This window comes from Megalopta genalis, chromosome 3 (genome assembly GCF_051020955.1).
Source record: "Megalopta genalis isolate 19385.01 chromosome 3, iyMegGena1_principal, whole genome shotgun sequence".
Taxonomy (NCBI): Eukaryota; Metazoa; Arthropoda; class Insecta; order Hymenoptera; family Halictidae; genus Megalopta; species Megalopta genalis.
This window is the reverse complement of record NC_135015.1, coordinates 28414854-28442402: the sequence shown is the minus strand read 5'-3', so window position 1 is coordinate 28442402 and position 27549 is coordinate 28414854. Positions and strand designations below refer to the sequence as shown.

The 27549-nt window shown below is 45.3% G+C and overlaps 1 protein-coding gene across 1 annotated transcript in view; it reads right to left on the bottom strand.

Moving 5' to 3' along the window:
* The window catches only part of LOC117222094 (disintegrin and metalloproteinase domain-containing protein 10), a 438103-nt gene that overhangs the window by 389581 nt on the left and 20973 nt on the right, over positions 1-27549 (bottom strand). Inside the window, exon 2 of the mRNA XM_033473591.2 lies at positions 7499-9066. Within this exon, the coding sequence (XP_033329482.2) occupies positions 7499-7589 (91 nt within the window). The 5' untranslated portion in view covers positions 7590-9066. The remainder of the gene's footprint in view (positions 1-7498; positions 9067-27549) is intronic.

Genomic DNA, 27549 nt, shown 5'->3' with positions numbered 1-27549 from the left:
CACCGCGCGTTGTTTTCCTCCCGTCGCTTTAAAATGCGAACGCGAAGCCGCACGCGAGCATTCCCGGCCGCTTTGTACGACATTCGCGTACGCGAAGTCTCGCGCGCGCGGTTTTTTTTCGGCCGGAACGACCGGCTTTTCGCCAGTTTAATAAAAGCGTTTAAGGATTACGCCTCGCCGCGACTGTGCGCCGAACGGCGACAATATTTTCTTGCTATCCGTTTGTCGCGATCGCGTCGCGGATTTTCGGCTCTTAAATTCATTTAATTGCCTGGCTGCGTTAATTCCCGCATCCCAATTCCTCCGCCCCCCCCCTTTTCCGCAGCGGTTCTCGCTTTCGCGGTAGAACCGCGCGACACAATGGAATTTATGTTTTCGCTATTAAAAGATCGAGCGAGACGTCAAACGTCCGAGAGCGACGGGGTCGCCGGCATTACTTCGGAAAGCTTACGCACCGCGGGGACAACAATGGGAACCGTGCCGGGTCCGCGTCGTCGGCTTAAATATTTCGTGGCATAATGGAAGTTAATCTAGCAGAGTGCAGTGTGTAAATATGATGCATCGGATCCGCGAGCGTGTAAATAGAGCAGGCAGACAGAGAGAGACAGAGAGAGAGAGAGAGAGAGAGAAGGAGAGACGGACGCATAGAGAGAGAGAGAAAGACAGAGAGGGGAAAAGGGAGAGAAGGGGGCATAGAGCGAAATAGAGGGAAAAGGGAGAGAAGGAGGCATAGAGCGAAAGAGAGGGAGAAAGATAGAGGGAAAAGGGAGAGAGATAGGCACCGAGCAAGAGAGAGAGAGAGAGAGAGGGGGAAAGTGAAGAGAGGGAGTCATAGAGCAAAAAAGAGAGAGAGAGGAAAAACTGAGAGAGTTAAAGAGAGGCATAGAGCTCCCATAGAGAAAGGAAGAGATAGAGAGAGTGAAAGGGGAAAGAGGGAGGCATAGAGCGAGAAAGAGAGAGAGAGAGAGAGGTATAGAGCGAACGAAAGAGAGAGAGAGAGAGAGAGAGAGAGAAGGAAAAAAGGGGGCAGCGAGAAGCATGGAGCGAAAGAGAGAGAGAGAGAGAGAGAGGGAAAACTAAGAGAGTTAAAGAGAGGCATAGAGCGAAAGGGAGAGATAGAGAGAGTAAGAGAGAGAGAGAGAGTGAAAGGGGAGAGTGGAAGGCATAGAGCGAGAGAGAGAGAGAGAAACTGAGAGAGAGAAAGGGAGGCATAGAGTGAAAGGGATAGATAGGGAGAGTGAAAGGGTTGAGAGGGAGGCATAGAATGAAAAAGAGAGAGAAAGAAGGAAAAAGGGCGAAGAGAGAGGCATGGAGCGAAACAGAGAGAGAGGCATAGAGCGAAAAGGAGTGATAGAGAGAGATTTCAAGAGAGTGTGAAAGGGAAGAGTGGAAGGCATTGAGCGAGCGAGCGAGAGAGAGAGAGAAAGCTGGCAGAAGTAGCGAAGCTTAATTTCGTCCTTTGTCTTCGACTGCCGTATTGCCGCGTGAGTTGCTCTTTCGACGCAGCCGTGTCCGAAATAGCGACCGACATCGCCGCCGTTGGAACACATCGCTCTTTCAACCCCATACCCCTTCCCTACGCGTAATGAAATTGTTCCGTTTGCCGTCCTAATTGCGCCGGCATTTTTCGCGTAATGCGAACGCCCGTCGTCGCGCCAGACAGCGCCGATATTAAATTCTTCTTTTGCCGATGCAAAAGCCCCACCGACCGACCGTACCCCTTTCCCAGCAGCTTGGTTAAATATTCGCCGACAATTCGACGATCGCCTATCTCATGCTCGTACGATTCACTCGACGGCTAATTGAATATCGATCTCCATTCTTCTAACCGCTAATCACTGTTACAAAAGTACCGATTTCTTCTGCTCGCGATGAGTCGTCGAACATACGATCTTCTCCAACACGGTGTCTTTCGTACAGTACTTTCTTGTAGTAATCATTTTTATAGTTGTTGGCAATTGGTAAGTATAAAAACGAGACTCTGGGCTCGAATAATCGTATCTCCTCTTCCCAAATTGTCCATTTCTGTTTACAAGCTGAGAGACAATTGCAGAGAATTTACTGCATTGCCTCTAGTTTCCGTGTTGAAGCTGTTCGCATAGTTGCAATATCTTCGAAAAAGCATCTCCTTTCGACTTCAAATTCAATTTTGTAAATAAAAAGAAGTCGCACGAGGCCAAATCAGGTGAATTGACGAACAACGAGCGACTTGCGAGACGGCGCGTTATCGTGCAACAACGTCCAACTGTCTGGATCTTGATAATCGGGACGGATACGACGCGAAGAATGGTCCGAATCGTCTCTCGGTTGATGTTCATAGCCGCTTCCATCATTCTCGGTGAAGCATCGCGGTCATTAGCAATAAAATTACGTATTTGTTCGATCGTTCCAGCTGTTCGAATCGAATCTGGCCTCCCCGTATGTTGTCCATCTTCCAGCGATTCTCAACCACCCAGAAATCGTTTATGCCACGCGAAAACATTCGATCGACTTAAACAAGCATCGCCGTACACTCGCTGCATCGATCGGAATGTTTCCGATGCACTTTTGACCAAGTCTTGCGTTTAATTCAATCACCGCTTTCTGGTCCACGATACAATTTCAACATTGATTGAAGACTTGCTCAGAAAGAACTGTCATGACTTTGTTACTTATCATTCGATTAGCATGAACTTAGGCGCGTTAGACAGACAAAAGATTGACCTTTCTAGGGATGCTAAGGTTCAAGAGACATCGCGGAGCTGTTTGCTGAGATATCGCGTTAGTCTAAAAAATTAATTGTCGCACTTTGCATTCGTTAATCTACTTATGTAAACTAAAAATTCATATAAATGCATCGTACAATTAACATTGTTTCGGCCGAATCGCGGACCGCGGGTCAACGCACGCTCGACTTTCGATGTACGCCGTCTCGCCGTTTTTGTCGAATAAACGGCGAGGCGGCAAGACAATAACACGATCGACGTGCGTTGGCCCGACCGTCAAACGCTCGCCTCGGCCTAATGTATACATGCAGCGTTTTTGCCTTAGGAGGCAATGACCGGCCTTCGGCACCTGACGATGCGTCACCTTGAGCATCGGCCAGGTGTCTATATATACTGCCGCAAATGTGATAACGAAAATTCTCCAAGATATCGATATAGCGAACAGTCAAGTTTGATTTAGCGCCCCTTGCGCCGATACGAAGCCGTGCTTCAGTCTTTATACTTCTGTCGTAGCCGTGCTACACTGCATACGCCAAACGGAGCCGTGCTCCAAAAGCTTGTAAACCAAAGGACTGTGGAGTCCAAATCAAATAAATCGCGTGTCGTCTCCTCCCGAATTCCGGCGCTTTAATTTTGTGCCGTGCGCAACAAACATACAGGTGACAAACAGCTGTATCCAATGCATAGCAACGTCGCAATCTATCTATTATTATCATCGTAAAGATTATGGTAGAAGAAACGGTGACTGTTGCTCGCGCGTTTTGTCTAAAAGCAAATGATAAAACAATCTGTAAGCGTGCATCGAGAACATAGCACATAATAAAGAGAGTCTTTATCACTTAACATACCTTTTCTTCCATTGAATATTTAACAGTATTTCGTATTCTTCACGACTAATGGCAACAATGTGGTCTCGAGACGGTCGCGCCCTCAGCAATTTCATCGATCAGAGATTTCGCGACCACTGTCGAGAGACAGAAGGGACTGCGGAGAAAAGTTTCACGCTGAAAGCTGCGATAGTTTCACGGTCGAAAAAATCGCAAATCCGGAGAACGCAGACGATTCGGGCGTACAGCCGGAGCTCGGAAGATTGAAGCCCATCCAACAAGAACTGTATTTATCTGTCTAATCCTTTAGATGAACGCTCGAAGAGATCCACCGCGTGGCCAATTAATCCTCGAGGTATTACGGGCCGTGCTTTCTGACACGCGGATAGAGAGAGCGCGCGCGCGCAAGTGAGAGAGAGAGCGTGCGCGCGCGAGAGATAGAGAGAGAGCGCTGGAGCGAGCGAGAGAGAGAGAGAGAGAGAGAAAGCGCGTTTTTTCCCTGGTGGACACGGTCGAAACGGCAACAATGTCGACACGACTCGGTTGGTCTCGCGCGACGTTGAATCCTGATGGACTAATTCCCGAAATGGCGGCGCGATTACGCGAGCAAAGCCGCGTAATAGCGCGAGCGTCGCGTTTGCGAAATCGAGCGTGCATTTCCACTCGGTACCGCTCGATTTACCGTCGGTTCGTGTCTTCATTTTCATCTCTGGCCGCTCGAAGAAAGGGGGCACCGGCCAATGGGAGGGGCGAAAAAAAAAGGGGGACCCGGCATCGGCGCCGGAATGGCCTCGTTAAACCAACAGGATAGAAGCGAACGCCTTCGTCTGTTTCGCATTTACTTTGCGCACGCCGCCGTAGACGGAATCGTTTTATAGGGCAGACGTCTGGCCGTGCGTCGACCCGCGCTACTTACGGTGTAGATACTGCCGTTTAATCCGCGGTAGACTGCCGCGGATATTGTTAACGGTCGGAACTTACAGATAACAGAACTGTTCCTGAAACTACAACGTCTGACAGTGGACAGACTCGCGCTACTTAGAAATTGGTTCCTCGAGCACAATGTAGAAACCCGCAATATCTCGTATTTCCAGTGAAAATGCGGTCCGGATCGTCTGTCTGTGTATGCGACGCGTGTGTCTGGCGAACGGCAGGCTTATGCTACTTGTTGGAAATTCCTTAAGCAAAAATAAGGAGCGTACTCCTCGATGGCTCTGGGACAAGGGCTGAGCGGTCAATCACAATCCTCTTAGCAAAAGGCACCCGTACCCTTCCCCTCTCCGCGGCCAGATCCTTCAAGAAGACTGTAGAAGACTTCAAGATTCTTTAGCCGCTTCGGTACAGATTTATATGAAGAAATTCTTGCGTTTGGAACGGATTTAATTTGCCGATCAAGAGTATCTAAAGACAGCAGATTTTGTGTGAGAATTTTCAATTATTTCAGCGATATTATATGTGCATAGTAACACTTTTGTGGACAATCTGAGCGTCAATTAGAGAGACATTACTGTATTCTCAGATCTGCGTGTTCCGATTCCGATTCCGAACATTTAAAAATTACTGTAGATGTGAAAAATACAAAATATAGCAGCCTTTTTATAGTAAATCGATTCCGTATCACATCAGCAACGCGTACACTTTTCCAAGAGACTGCGACAGCTAACTGACTCCGAACATTTAAAAATTGCTGTAGATGTGAAGAATACAAAATATAGCAGCCTTTTTATAATAAATCGATTCCGTATCACATCAGCAACGCGTCCACTTTTCCAAGAGATTGCGACAGCGAACTGACTCCGAACATTTAAGAATTACTGTAGATGTGAAAAATACAAAATATAGCAGCCTTTTTATAGCAACTCGATTCGATATCACATCAGCAACGCGTACACTTTTCCAAGAGATTGCGACTGATTCAAAGAACGTAGTCGAAGACGTCTGGCATTCGGACCGTAGATACGGATACGGATTATGAATCTCAGCGTGGCCAACGACGACATCTGGCAATAAGTGGATCAACGCCAGTTGAAACATTCGACGTGGCCGCTGACAAGATTAAGGAAGGAGAAATGAAATTTCTCGGTGGATCTCTATATCCGAATAATTCGCGTGCGGGCCAGGACGCTGTGTGATGATTCCCAGGGAAAAAAGAGAGGAGCCGTCGGGCAAGTTTTCCGCATCGGATTACCGACGTCGTGAAATGGAATAACTTTCCTTCCCCCCCTCCTTCCTCTCGTTGTTAAGCAGTTATCGTTCGTCTCCTTTATCGCGGAGTATTTTAAATTACGGTCTTCGCATCGGCCGTAAAACTACAGTCTGCTGACTGTCGGCCGAGTAAAGAACCGTGGGAGGAGGGCGGGAGACACGAGGGGCGGCAGCCGCCCTTCCGTTGGGGCTCCTGTAATTTCGATGAAAAAAGGACCGCCCCGGGAAAAAGTTGCAACAAACTTCCGGGTTTCCATTAAACCGCATCACCGCGGCGAACGTACGATCAGGATATGGTTGGGACCGGAACGGTGCCGAGCGGACCTTCGTGGGACAGAAACGAGAGAGGTGAAAGCGAGCTAGAGAGAGAGAGAGAGAGAGAGAGAGAGAGAGAGAGAGAGAGACAGAGACAGAGACAGAGAGAGAGAGAGGGGGGAGGGGAGATGAAGAGGCGGAGAGAGAATCGTGGTCTCGTATCCGATTTCTGATCTTTAAAATACGGCGGAACGGGAGAAGTTTCATTCTATCTTCTCGAGTGTAGAAAATTTACCTGCAGCAGCAATTTTCAAGGAGCTTTTCAACCTCGAACTTCCTTAATTCATAATTTCCCCGGCTTTTAGTTGACGAGCAACTCGAAGGAAATTCCGCGGAGCTATTCTCCGGGGCCAAGCATGAATAATTTTAATGGACTCGGGGAGATTTTTACGTATCATCAAGAAATATCGGCTATTTAACACGATTTGTCCGGCTTATGGACAATCTCTGCTACTGGCAATTCCGGGGAATCGTTCGTTCTTTAGTTAATCTTTGGCAACAGATTCAGCTAGTTTCGAATTCTTCGATAATTCCAATGAGGAACAACGCGCCGGAGCTTAGACATTTCTAGGTTTGATTTATGAATAACCTGTGCTACTGAAAATCATGGGAAATGAATTATTTCGAATCGTATACCCGGTAGAACCGCTTCGCGAGAAACCGACGAGAAAAATTTCTATAATTTCCCGGGAAAAAAATCGTGTACGAACGCGCGTTACTGTGACGACGTGAGACTTGTGGTCGATTTGTGCTACTGAAAATCATAGGGAATGAATTGTTTCGAACCGTACACCCGGTAGAACAGTCTCGCGAGAAACCTACGAGGAAACTTTCTATAATTTCCCGGAAAAAAATCGTGTACGAACGCGCATTATCGTTTCGACGTCCGCCTTGTGGCCGACTTGTACTACTGAAAAGCATAGGAAATGAATTATTTCGAACCATACACCCGGTAGAACCATCTCGCAAGAAATTTACGAAGGAATTCTTCATAATTACCCGAGAAAAAATCGTATACAATCTCGCGTTACTGTGCCGACGTCCAACTTATAGCCGACTTGTGTCACTGAAAATCATAGCAAATGTATCATTTCGAACCGTACACCCGGTAGAACCGTTTCGCAAGAAACCAACGATGAAACTTCCTCTAATTTACCGGGAAAAATTCGTATACAAACTCGCGTTACCGTGCCGACGTCCGACATGTGCCCGATTTGCGCTACTGAAAAATCCTAGAAAAAACTTGCGCGGTTTATTCGCAACGATGTTATCGGACGTCGGAACAGACATCGAAGCTACTATTCGTCGATCGGGCATGGAAGAAACGAGGGTACGTCGTGAGCCAGGAAATCTGGCAGCCGACTGCAGGAAATCCAGCCGGAAAATAATCATCGGCGGCCTCGCTCGGGCTCGCAGTAAGAAGTTATAAGTAGATGGGCCACTTACCTTTGTGCGGTATTAGCGGCCACGGGTGTAACGGGGAGCCGGCAACCAGCCAGACACATGCCAGCAACACTCCGAACATTTTCACCCCCATCCACCTCGGACAGACAGAAACTTCCCTGGTGGTGCTCTCTCTCCGGCGCCCCCGCCTCTTCAACTTGCTCGTTCACGTAGCAGTCCGTTGTTCCCTCCCGGTCTTCCCCTCGCGGATCCCCGCTCTCCTCCACCGTGTCCGTGGCCCGGCCACTCCAGCCAGTATCCTCGCCGCCGCCTCCTCCTATTACACTGTCCCTTTAATCTCTCAATTTTCCTTTTTCTTCCGCACGACTCCGCCCGACTCCGCTCGCCGCCCGGGACGCCGATCGTCCGCTCTCGGCTTCGCCGCGAGGCCTCGCGAGACCGAGCTGCCGCGGGGACTAAACTCCGGGCAAGTTCTGGTGCCGGATCGCGCACCCTGTCTCCGAACCGAGTTATCAAACCGGCAGCGAGCCGCGGCGGCCCCGCCTCCGCGCCGTTTGGCCGCGGTTCCCCGCTGCGGATCGCATAGCACTCTCTTCCCGGCTTCTTCGAAATGAAACAGATTTCGGAAAGAGTCCCGCAGTGAACCCGTCGTGCCGACGAGCTCTGACTCAGCGATCGCAAGACACCGCGAGCCCGGCAAAGTCTGAAAGCACAAGCATCACTCACCACCGTACTACGAATTCCAAGTTGACCCGCCGAGCGGAACGCGGCCCACCGCTCTTCACGGACCGTGCGTTCTCGGAGACGCGTAGCCGGCCGCCAGGAAAGAAATTCCGCTCCGCGCACACCGGAAACAATGGCCTGCCAGAGCTCGACCCTCGGAGACGGTCCCCAGCGACGTTCGTCGATTCCCCAGGCGTCATAGCTCGCGTCCCGCGTCCCTCTCAACGATCGCCGATCAGCCGCGAGGTCGGCCCAGCCCCGTCGGCCGCCGGCCAAAAGCTCCCGGCATCCTCGGACCGAGAGGCCGGCGTCATTTGCGCGTCGACTCGGGATTTTTTACGACAGCCGACCAGCCATCCTCGGAGTCGAGATACTCCCGCGTTCGGTACCACCAGAGATTCCGGGCACCTTGGGATACACACCGGGCCAGGTGTTCAGCCCAGCGACACGGAAACGCGGCCGAGAACTTGTTGCTGCCGGTCCAGGACACTTATTAAAGTTTCCGCGGACTCGGCCGAGCATCTGCCTCGCGTTCCTCTCGCGCCAGGACCACCGAGATCCTATCTTGTCGGCGCGGGCAAGGGATCAGAGTCAAAGGGAACCCTCTGTCCCCGCAGACTCGCAGCATCGCGCGCGACCCTCGCAAACTCGGCCCACCTTCTCGTCACCCTCCGCTCGCTTCTCCCGTCGTCGGCTCTCTATCCTCTCCACGTCTCTCCGCGCTCCGATCCTCTTCTCTTGCTTCTCCTTCGGTCTAATGAAATACTTCGCGTGGTTGACTGGTTATTAAAGCGGCGTCCACCGCTCAAAGGAGCCGCCGATGATCAACGCCCGGCGTTGCCTCCGCCGTGCCGGAATCCTCGCAGACGGAACGACCGGCGGCGTGCCTGCAAAATTATGAGAAATCACGGTTCACTTGGGCGTCCGATCTCGTTCCGAGATTCTTCGGGAACTAGCTAGAGACACTGTTCTTAACTATTGGATTGGCAACTAAGTAATTACCGATTACTTAACAATTATTAACAAATCGGCAACTGTAAAAACGAGCCGCGAGGCTCGAATAATCGCATCTCTTCTTCCGAAATCGTCCAATTACCGTACATTCATAGCACAATTCGCACGTCTTCTCATTTTTCTCTGCTTGTTACGTGTTGCGTGCTGGAAAATTGCGTTTCGTACCAAAAATAACCGATAATTAACTACGACAATCACCAATTATAAAATAGAGAAAAATATTTCCCTTAGTCGCGAAGGGGTTAAAACCGATTCAAGTATTTTATATAAAATACGACAGAACTTTCTCGCTAACCTAACAATTATTAACAAATCGGTAACTGTAAAAACGAGCCGCGAGGCTCGAATAATCGCATCTCTTCTTCCGAAATCGTCCAATCACCGTACATTGATAGCACAATTCGCACGTCTTCTCATTTTTCTCCGCTTCTTACGTGTTGCGTGCTGGAAAATTGCGTTTCGTACCAAAAATAACCGATAATTAACTACGACAATCACCAATTATAAAATAGAGAAAAATATTTCCCTTAGTCGCGAAGGGGTTAAAACCGATTCAAGTATTTTATATAAAATACGACAGAACTTTCTCGCTAACCTAACAATTATTAACAAATCGGTAACTGTAAGAACGAGCCGCGAGGCTCGAATAATCGCATCTCCTCTTCCGAAATCGTCCAATTACCTTACATTGAAAGCACGGCCGGTTTTCGGATCGGCCGCGAGCGCGAAGAAAGCACAAAAGCGCATCGATGTTCGGGGACATCCGCCGGGCCCGTCGCGGCAATAACGATCTCCGTCGTATGCACCGGCTGCGGATCGATCATAAACGCGGCTCTATTCTCGCTGACAACAGGTAACACGGACGCCGAGGGTCCGGCGGAAACCGCAGAAACTTGCCGGTGATTTTCCCGGGTCGCAGTCTTCGCAGACTCTACGCGCGAGCTCGGTTTAATTGCATCCGCGCGGCTATTTGCAAGTTTATCGGACGACGCCGCGGTCCCCGGCCCAAGTATTGGAAGTATTTAGCGAAGTTGCGTTTTTAATTGCATGCAAATAAAATTCCCCTCTCCTAATGACCGAGCGACCGAGAGGAATAGAAAGAGAGAGCGAGAGAGACGGGGAGATCGTTTAAAAGCGTTTTCTCCCCTACGGTTGGCTTGCGACGAACTTCCTAACGAATGTCGGTGGATGGGGGGGGGGGCAACGAAGGGGGACGGGCACTTTACATCTGAACTGCATGGGAATTGCATCGATAAGAACAAAGGGAGAAAGAATAGAACGAATTTATTTGGTTCGGCTCGGTCCCGGGAACGACCGGTCCCCGTTCCCGAATGGAAATGCCTCCGGGGAATTAGATCGCGAACGAAGCTTATTGTTCCGTCGTGTTTATCACGCTCTAATCCCGTCTCATTAATTAGTACGCGCAGAGAAACGCTAAATATTTCATCGCTTACATTTCCTCGCGTTGTCGGCGTTAGCCGGCGGGGTCGGAGGGACCGTCCAATTAAGCCAACGATTCATCTTCGTCCGAGGTGACAACCGGCGTCCTTCTGTCCCCCCTCCGCCCCTCAATCCCGCGCCTTTATGTTTAATTTATGTCAGAAATATTACGACCGATATATCAGCCGGCCGGATAATTATTACATTTCGTCCTCGCGCCGCAACTCGGCAATCCGTCCGACGCAATTATTTAATTGGCAGCCTCCCGTCTCGAGCGGAAACCCGGAGAGCAGAGGACGTTCCGACGAATTTATCCGGCGGACGAGCAAATGTTTAAATAACGCAACGAAATATTTAGCTTTTGTAATGGAAATATGTACGAGCATCGTAGACGTCCGACCTCCGGCTGGAATTCGCGGGAACTTGCGGGTTTCAAACGGGTAATTTCGGTGTTCGTCGGATTAAGAGCGATTAAATTAATTAGGAACTAAGTAACAAATTTCACGATTTTTGCCCGCGAGGAATGGACGGTCTTGACATATTTCAGTCGCGGCTCTTTTCAGCGACCTCTCGCGAGGAAAATTCTCTGCCGCTCGTCGCTCGGTTAAATAATTATTATACTATGCGCTATTATTAGACGGCAGATCTTTGTGCAAAACTAGAAACTGTGTAAGTTACTTGGAAGGAATGTTAGTTAAGATAATATAATCAGAATAATTCAGGATATAATATAAATTTCAGTTTTCTTTTAATAATTACAATTATCGGAATATTGTTAATATTATAATTATCAGAGTATTATTAATATCGTAATTATCAGAATATTATTAATATTGTAATTACCAGAATATTATTGATGTTGTAATCCTCTGTTACTCGTCGTACGGTTAAATAATTATTACTATGCGTTATTATTAGACCACAGACCGTTATGCAAAACTAGAAACTGTATAAGTTACTTGGAAGGAATATAAGTTTCAGGAAAATACCTTCTTTGTTTTAATAATTATAATTATTAGACTATTATTAATATTATAATTATAATAATTGTAACTAGAATAAGTAATTATAATAACTATTTATAATCATTAATTGCCTTCAAATCGTGTCCTTTCTGTGTTCGTAGGATTAAGCGCAATTAAAGTAATTAAAAACCAAGCAACAATTTCACGATTTTTGACCACTGCAAATGGACCATCTTAACATATTTTAATCACGGACCTTTTGAGCTTTTTTTCGCGAGAAAAATTCTCTGCTGCTCGTCGTTCGGTGAAATAATTATTACTGTGCGTTATTACTAAACTGCAGACATTCGTGCAAAATTAGAAACTGTATAAGTTACTTGCCAGAAACATAATTCAGGATAATATAAGTTTCAATTTCTTTCTAATAATTATAGTTATCAAAACATTATTAATATTGTAATTATAATATTACAATTATTATAGTTATAATATTATCATTACAATTACAGTTATTATAATTATAACATTATAATTACAATTATTATAGTTATAACATTATAATTACAATTATTATAACTATATCATTACAATTACAGTTATTATAACTATAACATTATAATCACAATTATTATACTTATAACATTATAATTACAATTATTATAACTATAACATAACAATTACATTTATTACAATTATAGCATTATAATTATAATTATTATAGTTATTACATTATAATTACAATTATTATAATTATAACATTATAATTACAATTATTATAATTATAACATTATAATTATAATTATAATTACAATTATTATAGTTATAACATTATAATTATAACATTATAATTATAATTATAATTACAATTATTATAGTTATAACATTATAATTATAATTATAATTACAATTATTATAGTTATAACATTATAATTATAATTATAATTACAATTATTATAGTTATAACATTATAATTATAATTATAATTACAATTATTATAGTTATAACATTATAATTATAATAAGTAATTACAATAACCAATTTTTTACATAAATGCGTAAGTCCGCAGTCCAGGTATTATCATAATCTAGAAACATTTCCGTGCAATCTCGGCTGTAGAAATAACAGCACGATCCACGGAATATAATTATTTCCAGCTGTTATTAGACTGCGAATGCTTTATGCGAAAAATAATTCGCACCGCTCGCAAGCGACCGTGGCCGGCCAGATTACGTTCACCACCGAACTTCTTTTAATCTTCCCACCGATTTAAGTTCAACATAAATGTTTCAACCGGAGGATCTCTCGCGGTGGAAAGCAAAGCGTGTCCCACGAATTTTCAAATCCGTTTTGAAAGGACAGCACGAGCTCGCTCCGTCCAAGACTGGTATCGCGGGACAAGATTCCGTCGATTTCTTCGGGTGGATTAAACGCTTCTGAATTTCGAGCGTGGCACGATCGGGCCGGGATCCTTGAATTTCGGCGGCTGATTAGAAAGTAAGAAGTGGGTCGTCGTCGTCGCCGTCGTCGTCCGCGCGCGTTCCCGCGGATGTGTAAGCAATAAAATGAACGCTATTTGTTCGACCGGCGAGTTTTACGAGCGAACGGTCCGCATTCAGTGGCGGGCGACGTCGGCGAAGTGGCCCGTATAAAAGGAGGCAGGAAAGCCGTGAACCGCCAAGTGGCGTCCACTAAAGTGGACCGCGTGAAAAGCGCCTTATTGTCGGGCTCGGTCCTTTGCCAGACCTCCCCCCCCCCCTCCTTTCACTCTCTCTCTCTCTCTCTCTCTCACTCTCTTTCACTCTCTCTCACTCTCCCTCTCTCACTCTCTCTCTTTCACTCGCTATCGCTCTCTCTCTCTCTTTCACTCGCTATCGCTCTCTCTCTCTCTCTCTTTCACTCGCTATCGCTCTCTCTCTCTCTTTCACTCGCTATCGCTCTCTCTCTCTCTCTTTCACTCGCTATCGCTCTCTCTCTCACTCACTCACACACACACATATACACCGGTCTCTCTCTTCAGCCGAGGCACTTCCTATCGCGATCGACGCCGTCCGACAAAGTCGTGCTTTCAGCGAAGGAGATACCGTGGAGCGACACAGCGGGGAAGAAAGAAACAAGACCCGCCCCCGCAGCTTCCTGCGAAAATCGACGTCTATTTTTCGGCCGCGAGACTCGCAAACGGCGGCCTCAGACGTACGTACCTCGTGCTTTCCAGCCGCGGAGTTGTCGTCGAGGAACGCGAAACACAGATTCGCGAGTGAAGGAAATACAGTAATTTCTTCGAGAAATGTTTGGAGTCGGAATCGAAACACTCAGATCGGAGGATACTAAGTCGGGGTACGATGCGATTTTTCGAGACTCGCGGCTCGTTTTTGTAGGAACTATGGGTAGTCGGATAAAAAAGGCAGCGACCGGAATGTCGTTGTACATTAATATGAATACATAGTATTGTTGGAATAAAAACGGTGACTTAACTTTCTCATTTTTAATTTTTTGCCACGATTCGAAGACAGGCATTAGTTATTATAATTGCAATTATTATAATTAGTTATTATAATTGAAATTATTATAATTAGTTATATTATAATTGCAATTATTATAATTACTTATTATAATTACAATAATTGTAATTACATACTCTACAATTACAATAATTATAATTTCTTATTACAATTACAATAATCATAATTACTTATTATAATTAGAATAGTTATAATTATACTATTATAATCATAATATTAATAATAATGTAATCACTGTAATTATTAAAAGAAAAAAGACATTTTCCTACAACTTTTACTCCTTGCAAGCAACTTATGCAGTTTCCAGTTTTGCACAAAGATCTGCAGTTTAATAATAATGCATAGTAATAATTCTTTTACCGAACGACGAGCAGCAGAGAATATTTCTCGCGAAAAGGAGCTCAAGAAGGCCATGATTAAAATATGTTAAGATCGTCCATTTGCAGTGGTCAAAAATCGTGAAATTGTTGCTAGGTTTTTAATTACTTTAATTGCTGCTTTATCCTACGAACTTCGAAATGACGCGATTCGAAAGCAATTCGCAGAGCAGGTGACACGATTCGAAGGCAATTCGCAGAGCACGTGACACGATTCGAAGGCAATTCGGAGATCACATGACACGATTCGAAGATCACGTAGCTAATTGTAGCTCGGTAGTTCTCTATTATTATTTTTGTGTGCGTTCCAGGAACTTCGACGACCCCAAGCAATAAATTACACAGTCGTAGGACCAGCACAGATCACACGTAGGAAATTCACAGCAACCCGAAATTCGTCATTTCCAGGAGAAACAACTGTCCTTTCCGCTCTTGTTTGGTTTTAAACGCGAGCATCGATCCTCAAAGAATTCCATATCTTTCAGTGTCGCCGCGAGATCGCTGTACGCCGTTGCGGTTCGCCGAATGCGCCGGAACGTTGCGGACGCGAGAGAAATCTGTTTGGCGAAATTCGAAACCCCCGCGGCAGCCTAATTACACCGGTGGCGGCGAACGAGCGTGAAAAAAAACGGGGCGCGGCGGGTCCGCAAAGAACAAATCGCCGGGTTGCGCGGGCGTTAACGCGGAAGGAACACGGTGGATTAGCAGGTTCTTCTGTTTGCCGGCGGGCTCGGTGTGCGTTAATTACAAGAAAACGAGTCGTTACCGTTGCATCAGGGTGGCTCGACGCGAGGCCAGATATTTTTCCGGTTTCCCGGCTCGCCGATAAATTCAACGACGTGTCTGGTTGCCTTTTCGGTTCTCCTCTAACGGTAATTAAATGCAACGCTCGTGCGACACCGGCGTGTTCTTTCTCGACTGCGAGAGAGAGAGAGAGAGAGAAGGGTGCCTCCCTCACCCCTCCCTCTCTCGCTCTAAAAATAGAAAATAGTCGTCGACGTAGAAGGCGCGGCGCAGGGGACGCGACCGGCAAAAAATATCGGGAGCGGCTAATTAACTTGTTAATTGCGTCGACGGGAGGGTGGGGGGCGAGGGGTATGTAAATCGGTATGCAAACGCGGCGGAGCGCGCGTGACCGGGGAAGAAGACGCGGACGAAACTCGGCGCGACGGGACCCGCGCGGTCTCGCGGCGGGTGATAAATAGCGCGAACGCGATAAGGGAGCAACGAAAACAAGCGGGGAAGCTTCGCAATTAAAATTCAGTAACTCGCTCGGCGAAAGTAGAACCGGGCCGATTGCAGTGTCGGCCCGTTAAATGGAATCAAGCCGCGGCCGAGCGGCTACAAATCACTTCGCGATCGGCTTCGCGAACTAGAAATGGAAATACAAAGGCTCCGCTTCCCCCCTCCCCCCTCTCCGTCCACCGGCGCGTCGAGAAAAAACGTAAATTGAAATCTCGTATTTCCCGGCCGGCGTCGCGGCGCTCCTTTTATTTCGCGGCAACGTCCGTTTTCGAAGGCTTTCGTCGTCGCGACGACCGGCGACCGTCTGACGTGCGTTTCTATTATCGAGCGTTTCTCTAACGGGGCGCGTCCCGTGCCAGACAGTTTCAGAGATCCGTGTTCCGCCGCGTCGCGTGATGTTCTCGGTCCAGTGATCGCCAATGCGAGAGCCCGTTAATGGGGTATTTCGTTCCCATTCACGATCGCTGTTCAGCCGGTGTGCTCCCCTTTTGTTTGTTGTTCCGCGGCGAGCCGGCACTCCGCACCCTTATCGCCCGCCGCGACGTTCTTCTGTTTTCTTATCTTTAGGAGACAAACACGGCTCCGTGGCTGCGAAAACGCCGGCCTCTTATCGCCGCCACGCTTCCCGATCCGCAGATTCTTCCCTCTCGCGGGCTCCGCTTGATGATGAAACGGGCCGTAGGATTAGCAATTTCATCGAGATACTGGCTGGCTAATTGCGGAATGATTTAGCGATCCTTTGTCTTCTTGGTTCGTTGGAAGCATTTTTTTAGTCGCTTCGCGGTCGAAGCTACTTTAATTTGATCTCGAATCGAAAATGTTTATCGCTTAACCCTTTGCACTCGGAGCCGTTTTGGCTATAAATCTAAATTCATTCTTCCGATTTATGGTATTTCTATTTTACACGACACAAAGTGCATTTTATGCATACAAAATTTAGTCTTGTGACTCGTGCAACAATTAGACTTTTAATCATTTTTTATATCTGAGCTTTCATAATATAAAAATTATCTTGGAACGTGATGTAACAATTTTTTAGTGGTGCCTCGGGGTCGAATCGCCTCAGTAAGCTCTAATTTCCCGGAAGTACCATAATTTTGGGACAACCTGTATAGTGATACAAATATATATAATACCTCTTCGACATTCTTAGTTCTCTTGGAAATCTTAACGAAATCAAGAAATCATTTATAATTTTTAAAAATTAGAAATGAGAGATTTTCTCATTCGGTCGTCGATCGATTGAATTTAAAACGGGGAGATCTTTCGATTCTAAGCGTTAACCCTTTGCACTCGAGTGATGACTCTGAGGCACCATTAAAAAAAAATTGTTATATCACGTTCCAAGATAATTTTTATATTATAAAAGTCTGGACGTAAAGAAATTGTTAAAAGTCAAATTTTTGTACGAGTCGCAAGACTATAAATTTCACATGCATAAAATGCACTTTGCCATATAAAATGGAAATACCATAAGTCAGAAAAATTAATTTAAGCTTACAGTTAAAAAGGCTTCGAGTGCAGAGGGTTAATAAATAATAATGATAATAAAGCATCGACAAACATTATAATTCTCTAAGAACGCTGTTACATTACCATCAATTTATTGAACACATTGATGAAGAAGACAAATCATTGTTTGCCGATGTCATCGTTCGATAAATAAACCGTAGAAATGTAAAAATATTGCGGGGCAACCGTTCTTCCCTGTTCGAGCTTTCGTAACGAATGAAAACAAGCGCGTCCGAGTTATATATCGGGGTGAACGTTAGAAAGAGGGCGGCCGGTGCAGCGAGGTTTGTTTTCGAATGAAAATATAAATTTCCTGTCGTATAAATCGATTGCGTCCGAGACGGTGCCGATAAATGGCGGAGCAGAGCAGAGCGGTGCAGAGCAGAGCAGAGCGGAGCTGAGCCGCGCTCGGAAAAAGCACGGCACGGTTTTCGCTCGAAATAAAATTTAAGGATTTAAGCTTCCGCCGAGTGCGCCGTTGCTTTGAAAATATTATATCCTCGAAGGGATCGAATTGTTCCGACGAGGAGAGCCGGCCAGAACAGCCGGGGACGAAGAAGTTTGACGAAGAATCAAAGTCCCTCGGGTGTGTCACGTCGCCAGGCAGGATAGAAATTGCGAAGTTCCGAGCGCCTCGGGCTTTACCGGGGGCCCGCATTCCGCGAGCGTTCGCGGAAGTCAACCGATCGGCTAGATTCGCCGATTACCCGCGAACGGCTAGGCGCGGCTTCACTTCCGGCAAACTATCGTCTGAAAATCCGCCGCGTTTGTTTCCGCGCGGGCAAATTCTGTGCTGGACTTCCGCGCGACTGGAATCGCGATATCTCGAAACTCGCCGAAAGTCGCCGAAAGTCGCACACGGGTTCGGGGTTTGACGAGCGAGAATATTTCTTCGGGAATTAACCCTTTCGCTACGGGCGGATTTTCCGCCGCGGTACTTCTGCTGGACGGCGCGCTGCGACATCACTGCACGCTACAAGACGCCGTTCTATCGTTGCGGGGGTACCGCAGCGGAGAATCCGCTAGTAGCAAAAGGGTTAATCCAAATAAAGTTAAACGAAATTGAAAGAAATAAGGCATATCTATTTATCCGTTGTTGAGAGAAGAATAAGGTGAATTATCTTTCTGCAGTAAGCACTGACTTTATTCGCTACAAACGATCGAACTTACGGAGGGCCACTATAGTGGCCCGTTGTACTTTGGTGGCATCTTATGGAGGGCCACTATAATGGCCCGTAGTACCTCGGTGGCATCTTATGCAGGGCCACTATAGTGGCCCGTAGTACCTCGGTGACATTTTATGGAGGGCCACTATAGTGGCCCGTGGTACCTCTGTGGCATCTTATGGAGGGCCACTATAGTGACCCGTAGTACCTCGGTGGTATCTTATGGAGGGTCACTATAGTGGCCCGTAATACCTCAGTGGTATCTTATGGAGGGCCACTATAGTGGCCCGTGGTATCTCGGTGGCATCTTATGGAGGGCCACTATAGTGGCCCGTAATACCTCAGTGGCATCTTATGCAGGGCCACTATAGTGGCCCGTAGTACCTCGGTGACATTTTATGGAGGGCCACTATAGTGGCCCGTGGTACCTCTGTGGCATCTTATGGAGGGCCACTATAGTGGCCCGTAGTACCTCGGTGGCATCTTATGCAGGGCCACTATAGTGGCCCGTAGTACCTCGGTGACATTTTATGGAGGGCCACTATAGTGGCCCGTGGTACCTCTGTGGCATCTTATGGAGGGCCACTATAGTGACCCGTAGTACCTCGGTGGTATCTTATGGAGGGTCACTATAGTGGCCCGTAATACCTCAGTGGTATCTTATGGAGGGCCACTATAGTGGCCCGTGGTATCTCGGTGGCATCTTATGGAGGGCCACTATAGTGGCCCGTAATACCTCAGTGGCATCTTATGCAGGGCCACTATAGTGGCCCGTAGTACCTCGGTGACATTTTATGGAGGGCCACTATAGTGGCCCGTGGTACCTCTGTGGCATCTTATGGAGGGCCACTATAGTGGCCCGTAGTACCTCGGTGGCATCTTATGCAGGGCCACTATAGTGGCCCGTAGTACCTCGGTGACATTTTATGGAGGGCCACTATAGTGGCCCGTGGTACCTCTGTGGTATCTTATGGAGGGCCACTATAGTGGCCCGTAGTACCTCGGTGGCATCTTATGGAGGGCCACTATAGTGGCCCGTAGTATCGAAAGTGTTAAGCGAGCTGTAGTGGCTTGTATCGGTGACGTCGTCTTAGAGGGTAAGTGTAGGTATTACTGCGGTTTCGCAATTATTGTGGCTAGTAGGGAAGATATCTGAATGAGTGAGATTGCTGAGATTGCTGGTGAGAAGAGTGCAGGTCGATTTTTTGACGAAAGTAACAATTACTTTATCTAAAAATAACGCTAACAGGAACAGTTTATTATTAATTACCAAAATATAAATGCCTTACTCTCAACGTTTTCATAAGCTTCCGAATATCAAAATTCAATAAATGAATTACAACTGCGATTGCTGTTACTTGCACGTCATAAATTATCGATATTAAACACATAAAAAATATGGGTTTCATAAAATATTAGATAAATATTAGATTAATATAAGATAAATATTAGATTAGATTCATATTAGATAAATATTAGATTTTATAAGTATTATAAAATACCGCAGTATTTGGGGCGTAACGTAGACATCTCGTAAAGAGAGAACGTATTTCACACCTTCTTCAATTAACAAAAAGCTTCAATCGAAAGCTTCACCCTCGCACGCCTTCACGATTAAATCACACCAACTAGAAAATGAAAAGAAAAACAATTTGCCAGCTTAATTTTTTTATTTCTATTTATAATCTATTTCTTAAAATTCTTCAATGAAATCTTCGATCAGGATTCCCCGATGATACTTCGGTCATTTTTGAAGATGATCCGCCGAGTTCCAAGCAGACTTCGCCAGCGCACCACGCGCGCGCGCCGATTCATTAGATGCCCGACCGATCTTCGGATTCGCCGCGAGGAGCACGGAAACACGGGAACACTAATTGAATATCCCGGAACTATAATTGCAAAGATAACCGGCGCGCGTCGCGGCGCCGTTTTTGCGCGTCGTTTATCGCGTCATCGAGGGGTTTTTGCGCGAAAGCGTTCCGACAGGGAAGCCGACGGCGGTCCGCGCGGAGAAGGAATTAGCGCAACGCGCACCAATTTGCTTCGATGAGAACGGCGAGATAAGGCGAATAACTCATCCGGTGAATAACCAGCGGGCATTCTCAAGGATGCGATACCATGGGACACCGTGGCACGGGTAATTAGAGCGCGTTATCCCGAAGCGAAAACACGTCCTCTCATTACGGCCGACGGAGAATTTTATAAACTCCCCGCGTAACGAGACGACACCCGCCCGCCCCTCCCACTCCGGAAAATTAGGAAACAGTTGCGACTGATGTCGGGAAATAATAAATTTAATGAGGTCGAGCCGCGGGAGACGCGGCCAGGACGAATTGAAAGCGACGGGAGAAGATCTCCGGTTTTCAGGATTTTCTACGAAGCGGCTGTCGCGAGAGCTGCGCGATTCCTCTCCGAAACAGGGTCGTTAAGAATCCACTGGCAGCAGTTTCCTCGATTATCGCGATTATCCACGTATCGCATTAACGGATCAACGTCGACGGGATATTTTGGGGGAAATTATGCTGCTAAAAGGCAAGCGGACGGCGCACAGTGGGCCGGATCGAAGTTTTTAGTGACTTTTTGACAAAAACCTAATTTTCTAATATCGATGTCCAGTGAATTTGTATTGCTTGTTAACACTAGAAAGACTGAAACTTAGTATATACCTATATCGGCCAAAAGCAGTGAAAATGACAGCATTGTGAAAGAATAACTAATGTGTAAAGGAATTTGTTTAAAATTAATTTTTAATATTTTTTCATATTATTTACATTTATATAACAGGTTATTAGTAAAGATTAACAATAAAATACATTTAAGATTCGAATAACATAAAGATACGAAGAACATGTACTACTTTAGCTTATTGAGCAACTGCAACTTGTCTAGTATACGCCCAAATCGACAATTAATCATGTACTTGTATGATATCATGTAACGGAAATCGAAAAAAATGAAAAATGTTATTTAAATACAGAGCCGAACTGGTCATGTAAGAAATTTACTCAATTCAATAATAAGAGTCATTTGATTATTTTAAATTTCCCAAGCAGTCAAAACGACTGCTTTTGGGCAATATAGGTATAACACATATATATACCGGAAATGAAGGAGGGGGGGAAATTCTAAGAAATTGTATCATTATATACATAATTTTTTTTCTAATTGAAATTAAAAAGCAGTCGAAATGACTTCCTTGGGCAATCCAGTGTTAAATGTCCATTATCCTTGAAAGTGAGAATATTAATAAAAATGATCATAAATTGTAATAGATACGACAATTTAAAGTTGAACACTTCGAGCACTACATTTGACGTCAAAAAATATGCTTATTTTTCTCGCAATGTCCTGACGAACCTAATTAATTTTTTCCTTCGCTTTCTTTTTTAACATTAGGAGGCGATGTTTCTCGTTAGGAAACAGTAGCTTAAATTAAGATTATCGCATCCTATATATGAAAAATATAATGTTCAATAAAATACGAAAAGTGTAAAAATTCTTTACATTCGACAAGGAATATCTTTTGACACCCAAGGACTCACAGTTTCGGACAAACGGTATATTTTCAGGATACTTTCCTCTATGTAATTCTACAAAAGTTACATATACCAAGACGAACCGGATTGTAAATTATTACGTTTTAAAGATATCAACGTTACGTTACTTTGAGGTTAAGTACCTCACTGGTTACGAGGACCCGTTAGTAATTCCAGGTACGTTAGTATTGTAATGTTACAAATAGTTTGTAACGTTATGTTTGAACAATTTTTTTTTCACAAAAAATATCAATGAAAATTAATTAAAAATTATTGTTTAACAAGTGCAAACAAAATGTAATTATCTATAGTTGAAAATAACTATTTTTTAAATATTTTTCGTGAAAATTTCATTGCAATATCTTTGATGGTTCAAAAGTTATAACAGAATGTCACTGAATTTCTCAAAAAATGTAATTTTAATTAATAATTCTTTTCACAAAAAATGTCATTGAAAATCAATTAAGAATTATTGTTTAACAAGTGCAAACAAAATTTAATTATCTATAGTTGAAAATAACTATTTTTTAAATATTTTTCGTGAAAATTTCATTGCAATATCTTTGATGGTTCAAAAGTTATAACAGAATGTCACTGAATTTCTCAAAAAATGTAATTTTAATTAATAATTCTTTTCACAAAAAATGTCATTGAAAATCAATTAAAAATTATTGTTTAACAAGTGCGAACAAAATGTAATTATCTATAGTTGAAAATAACTATTTTTTAAATATTTTTCGTGAAAATTTCATTGCAATATCTTTGATGGTTCAAAAGCTGTAACAGAATGTCACTGAATTTCTCGATCCAGCCCACTGTGCGGCGTTGCGGGCTCGAGACGAGAAGCAAGCTTCGGCTCGAAGCTTGCGTCTTTTGACATCCGAATTCCCGACCGATGGAATTCGATTTCCCGAAACCGCGTTTCGTCGAGCACGTAACTCCTCGAATGCGTCAAACATAACGTTTTAGCATAAGCCAAAAACCGAAACCTGGCCCGCAGACAAAAAACGTCTGCGCGCGGCCGCCGCGGCTAAACAGAGCGGATCCTCTCGAAAATTGCAGCTCGTCGTGATCGCGTCTCGCGTCTCGCGCCCGACGAATTTTTCAATGACGACTGCAGCCTCCTGACACACATATTCCCGTCGCGTCGCGAGACGCGACGAGACGCGACGTCCCCGCCGTCGGTGAGCACGTGTGTCAGAGGCCGACATCAAAGCGGGTCAGAGCGAAATTATTACGTACGCATTACGAATCACGGGGCGTAAAAATGTAAAACAGTTCGCGTCGAAACGTCGCGTCGCCGCGAGCGTCGAGGATGCCGCCGCCTCCGTCGCAGGCCGCAGCCACCGTCGTCGTCGTCGTCGGAACGAGACGGGCGCACACGTCAGCCCTTAACCATACTTTCCTTTGGGAGCAACTTTGACGAGCGGCGAATTCGAAAACGGGAATAACAGAAAGAAGAGCGAACCTGACAGCCGGGAGAAACTGAAGAGGACACACCGCCGGGGAAATTTTCAAGAAGGAAACGGTCTATTATGCGCGCACGAGGACGACGAGGTCGCTATGCGACAGTCGTTGCATTATTCCTGTTGGATTCGCTGGACTTTTACGGTGCGATTAATCGAATCTATTCGATAGAGAACTTCGTTCGTACTCGATGCGGAGTAGAAACGGTTCGATGGAAACGTGTCTAAGAGGAGCTCGATAATTTTCTGTGAAACAGTAGTTCGAAAAGAACTGGTTGCATTGTGTGAATCTAAATAATTTGATGGATTATCGACGAGATTAATGAACTTTTGAATATTTTAAGAAATTCTCAACTGGTGATCTTCGATTTTGTAAAAAACATTCGCGGAAACTGCTGGTAGATGAAGTGTTGAGTTCGAAGTATAGTAAATTCTCCCTAATTGTCCCTCAGCTTGCAAACAAAAATGGACAATTTGGGGAGAAGAGGTACGATTATTCGAGCCTTGCGGCTCTTCCCAAATTGTTCATTTTTTCACTGTATTAGCAGCTGTATTGGCAACAACAAGTTTTTCACTGTATTTGCGGTGGAAATAATTTCTTTTTAAATCTGATGTTTACCGAGATTTCAAGGTCATCGATGTCTTCTTAAATGGGATTGCATATTCCCGTCATCACGTCGCGATAGCTAAGATCAAAACGAATCCAATGATCTGTTATAACATGACCTTAGCGTGGCCTTGATTACGAATCAAATAAACTTAAAACATTTAGAAATGAACGCAGGCGCTGAATTAACAACAGAAAAGTCAACAATGAAAAATTTATTCAGATAAATGTTCCAAATTATTTCCATCGAATTCTGCGCGTTTTTTAATGCAGTTTTGTGTTCAAGTCGCAGTCGATTTTGGCGAGACAATTCAAATCGCGACGAGCAATGCGATGCATGACCGGCTTAGGGTCACGAGAAGGTCATATTGCTATAGGTTGCTGCATTCGTTTTGATCTCAGCCATCGCGATATAATAATAGAAGTATATGGTCCCATTCGGAAAAACATCGATGACCTTGAAATCTCGAAAAGTATGACCTGCGAAAAGAAATTATTTCCACCGCAACACGCGTCCCTTCGAACCGTGCAATTTATTCCTTTAGCATTTTTCAGTATCGTCAACGACTACGGAGATACATCTTTTGTAACAGCTTTTTGTACGCACCGATCGTTCACGCGACTCTATTCTCAATCAGTCTCGATCGGACGAATCGATTAATTCGGCATTCGTCCGCGCCGTTGAGTATCGTCACCGATCACCGCGGAATCGGCAGCCGATTTTCCCCGCGGACTCGCGGACTCGCATTTCGCGTAATTATTCGGACGAGCCGGACAATATAAACATTTCCATCGAAACGAAATTATTTACCGTGCTCCGCCCGAAACAAACGGAAGGAACGTAGCCGACTTGCCCGAGCGAGCGCAGAGCGCGCGACACTCGGTTTCGTATTAATATTATACGAAACATTTAATTAAACCCATTAAAAGGTTGCCCTTAATTCAATTTATCGGGCGATCTCGCGGCGCGCGCTGTAAAGCAGCCGCGTAACAAGAAAACGCGATTAAACATTTATTTATGTCTGTATCAATTTCGATAAAATTACGACTGTCCACGGTCCAATTGCGGCCCGGTGTCCAACTATAATTCGCTGGAGATACGAGCCGGGAGGGAAATGATGTTGCGGGTTCGGAGCAACGGGCCGGGCCGAGCCGGGCCGGGCCGCGCCGGGCCGGCCGGGTTTGCGCGAACTTTTTCGTAACGAATAACGCGCGGCCGTGGTTCCATCAAAATTGAAGGCGGCGCGGACAGTGAAAACGGACACGGCCCGAATCGCCGTGTTCTCATAAATACTGGACCGCTGGGCGACGATATCCCCGCGTAGCCGTCGCGGCCGCGCGCAATTGATCGCGCGCGTTCGATCGGATTACTTTTTAATTAGAATATATCCGCGTGGACCGCGTTAGAAAAAGCGAGCGCGTCTGCTCGATGGAACGATCAGACCGATCCGGAAGCGATCGTCGCGTTTCGATCGTTTCCGGAGGTAAATCGACGGAAAAATGGACGAGAGGTTGTTTGTCCCGGTGTAAGGACGGTCGCCGTATCGCCGCGCAACGGCGCGGAATGAAACGAAATGAAGCGAAACGAAACGAAGCGAAACGAGCGAGGCGCGGAGTTATCGCGATTACGCCCGCGCGTTTTATTTATCGGCGGCGCGCGCGTACGCGGACTAATTAATACAACCGACATGCAGATTAGGGAGCTGCGCGCGGCCCGAACGCGGCCCGCTTGAACGAGATTTCCCGGTTGCCAGGCGGACAGCTGTCCTTTGCCGGTGTATTTTTTGGGCAGCGAAGGAACGGACGGCCGCACAGAATCCGCCGGCTGTTCCGTATCAGGAATGTTTATTATTGGGTTGACAAGGAAGTAACTTCGGTTTGCAGCAATAGATAGTTTTATGTTTGCATTGTCATTCTTTTGTTAAGGTTGTAATATTTTTGTTTTTAGTTTTGGTAGTCGACACGATTAGGTTACTACAAATTCCAAGTGTGCTTTTGTTTACAACTGACGGTTTGCTGTCAATTTTAACATCGAGTGCAATAATGTGAACATTTTCGATATATTTTCCTTTTTTTTATCACGAAGGCAAGAATTTATATTAGAGGCAGACATTTATGTTATAATTGGAACATTTATGTTTTGATTGGAACATTTGTGTTATACTAGAACATTTATGTTATACTTCGACATTTAGGCTGTATTCAGAAAATTTATGTTAAGCTTCAACATTTGTGTTAGACTTGAACATTTATGTTAAGCTTGGATATTTATGTTGTACTTGGAACATTTACGTTATACCAGGAACATTTATCTTATACTTGAATCATTTGTGTTAAACTTAACCAATTATGTCAAATCTGAACATTTATAATAAACTTGAACATTTATGTTACATTTGGAACATACATGTTAAGCTTGAACTGTTTAGCTTGAAATGTTATTAAGAACAATAGCCTCGAATCGCACTTGTGTGTGTGTGTGTGATTGAGCTTCTTACCGATAAGGACCATAAGTTTTACTGGAAAAGATTTTGAATGGAAAATATTTGACCGATTGAAGTTCATTTCTCGTATAGAAAACATTGAATTTTATTTCGCAATGAAACACCGAAATTACTTCCCAGCCACCCCAATAATTAGTTCGGTGGAGCGCCGCTTTGCGAAACGGGCCAGATCTCCATAAACACGTCCGACGAAGTCGTCCTCGTAAAGCCGGGAGGAGAAGCCGGTTCCCCGGCGCGGCGATCCTCGACGCGAGTTACACGAAAATTTCGTATGCGAGCAAACATCAATAAAACCGGCCGAGCTTTCAATGTCCGACCGCGTGTGTCGTTCACCGTGAAACGACATAAACTTCCGGCCGCGTATTGCACACCCCCATCCGGCCGGGACACGAAAAAAGGGACAGACGAACGCTGGCAGACAGAGCGTTCGAGAGAGAAGCGGGCGAGAACAAGCGGCTGGTGCTACTTCAAAACATAGTCCATCTCCGCAGCGTTTCCCGGTCGTTCTCGCCGCCCGTTTTCCACCCCGAAATGTAAACTGAAGCCGTAAACGGCAACGCGACGACGTTTACAGCGCAAAAACACGACGCGGAAAGAACACCGTTGCTTCCCGTTCGACTCTTCCATTAAACGAGCTTCCGTACAAATGCGCGCGTAATAAACCTCGATACCCGCCGACATCTGCTCCCCGTCGGCCGATTTGCACGAGCGTCCGCCACTTTTCGAGATGTTCGAACATGTTTGTTATTATGACCGACGTTAATCCGATCACTGGATCGCGCATTTTTATGGAAAATAAAAATTTTATACTTAGATTGCAACGAACAGGAGGCGGAACAATCTATTTTCATTATTAACATTTTCAATCGGTTGAAAATAATGGAACAGTATTGTTCGATTTGGGTGTGAACAGTATTGTTCGATTTGTATGTGATCAGTATTGTTCGATTTGTATGTGAACAGTATTGTTTTGCATGTGCATTTAGTATGTGAAATTAGTATTGTTCGATTTCTATGTG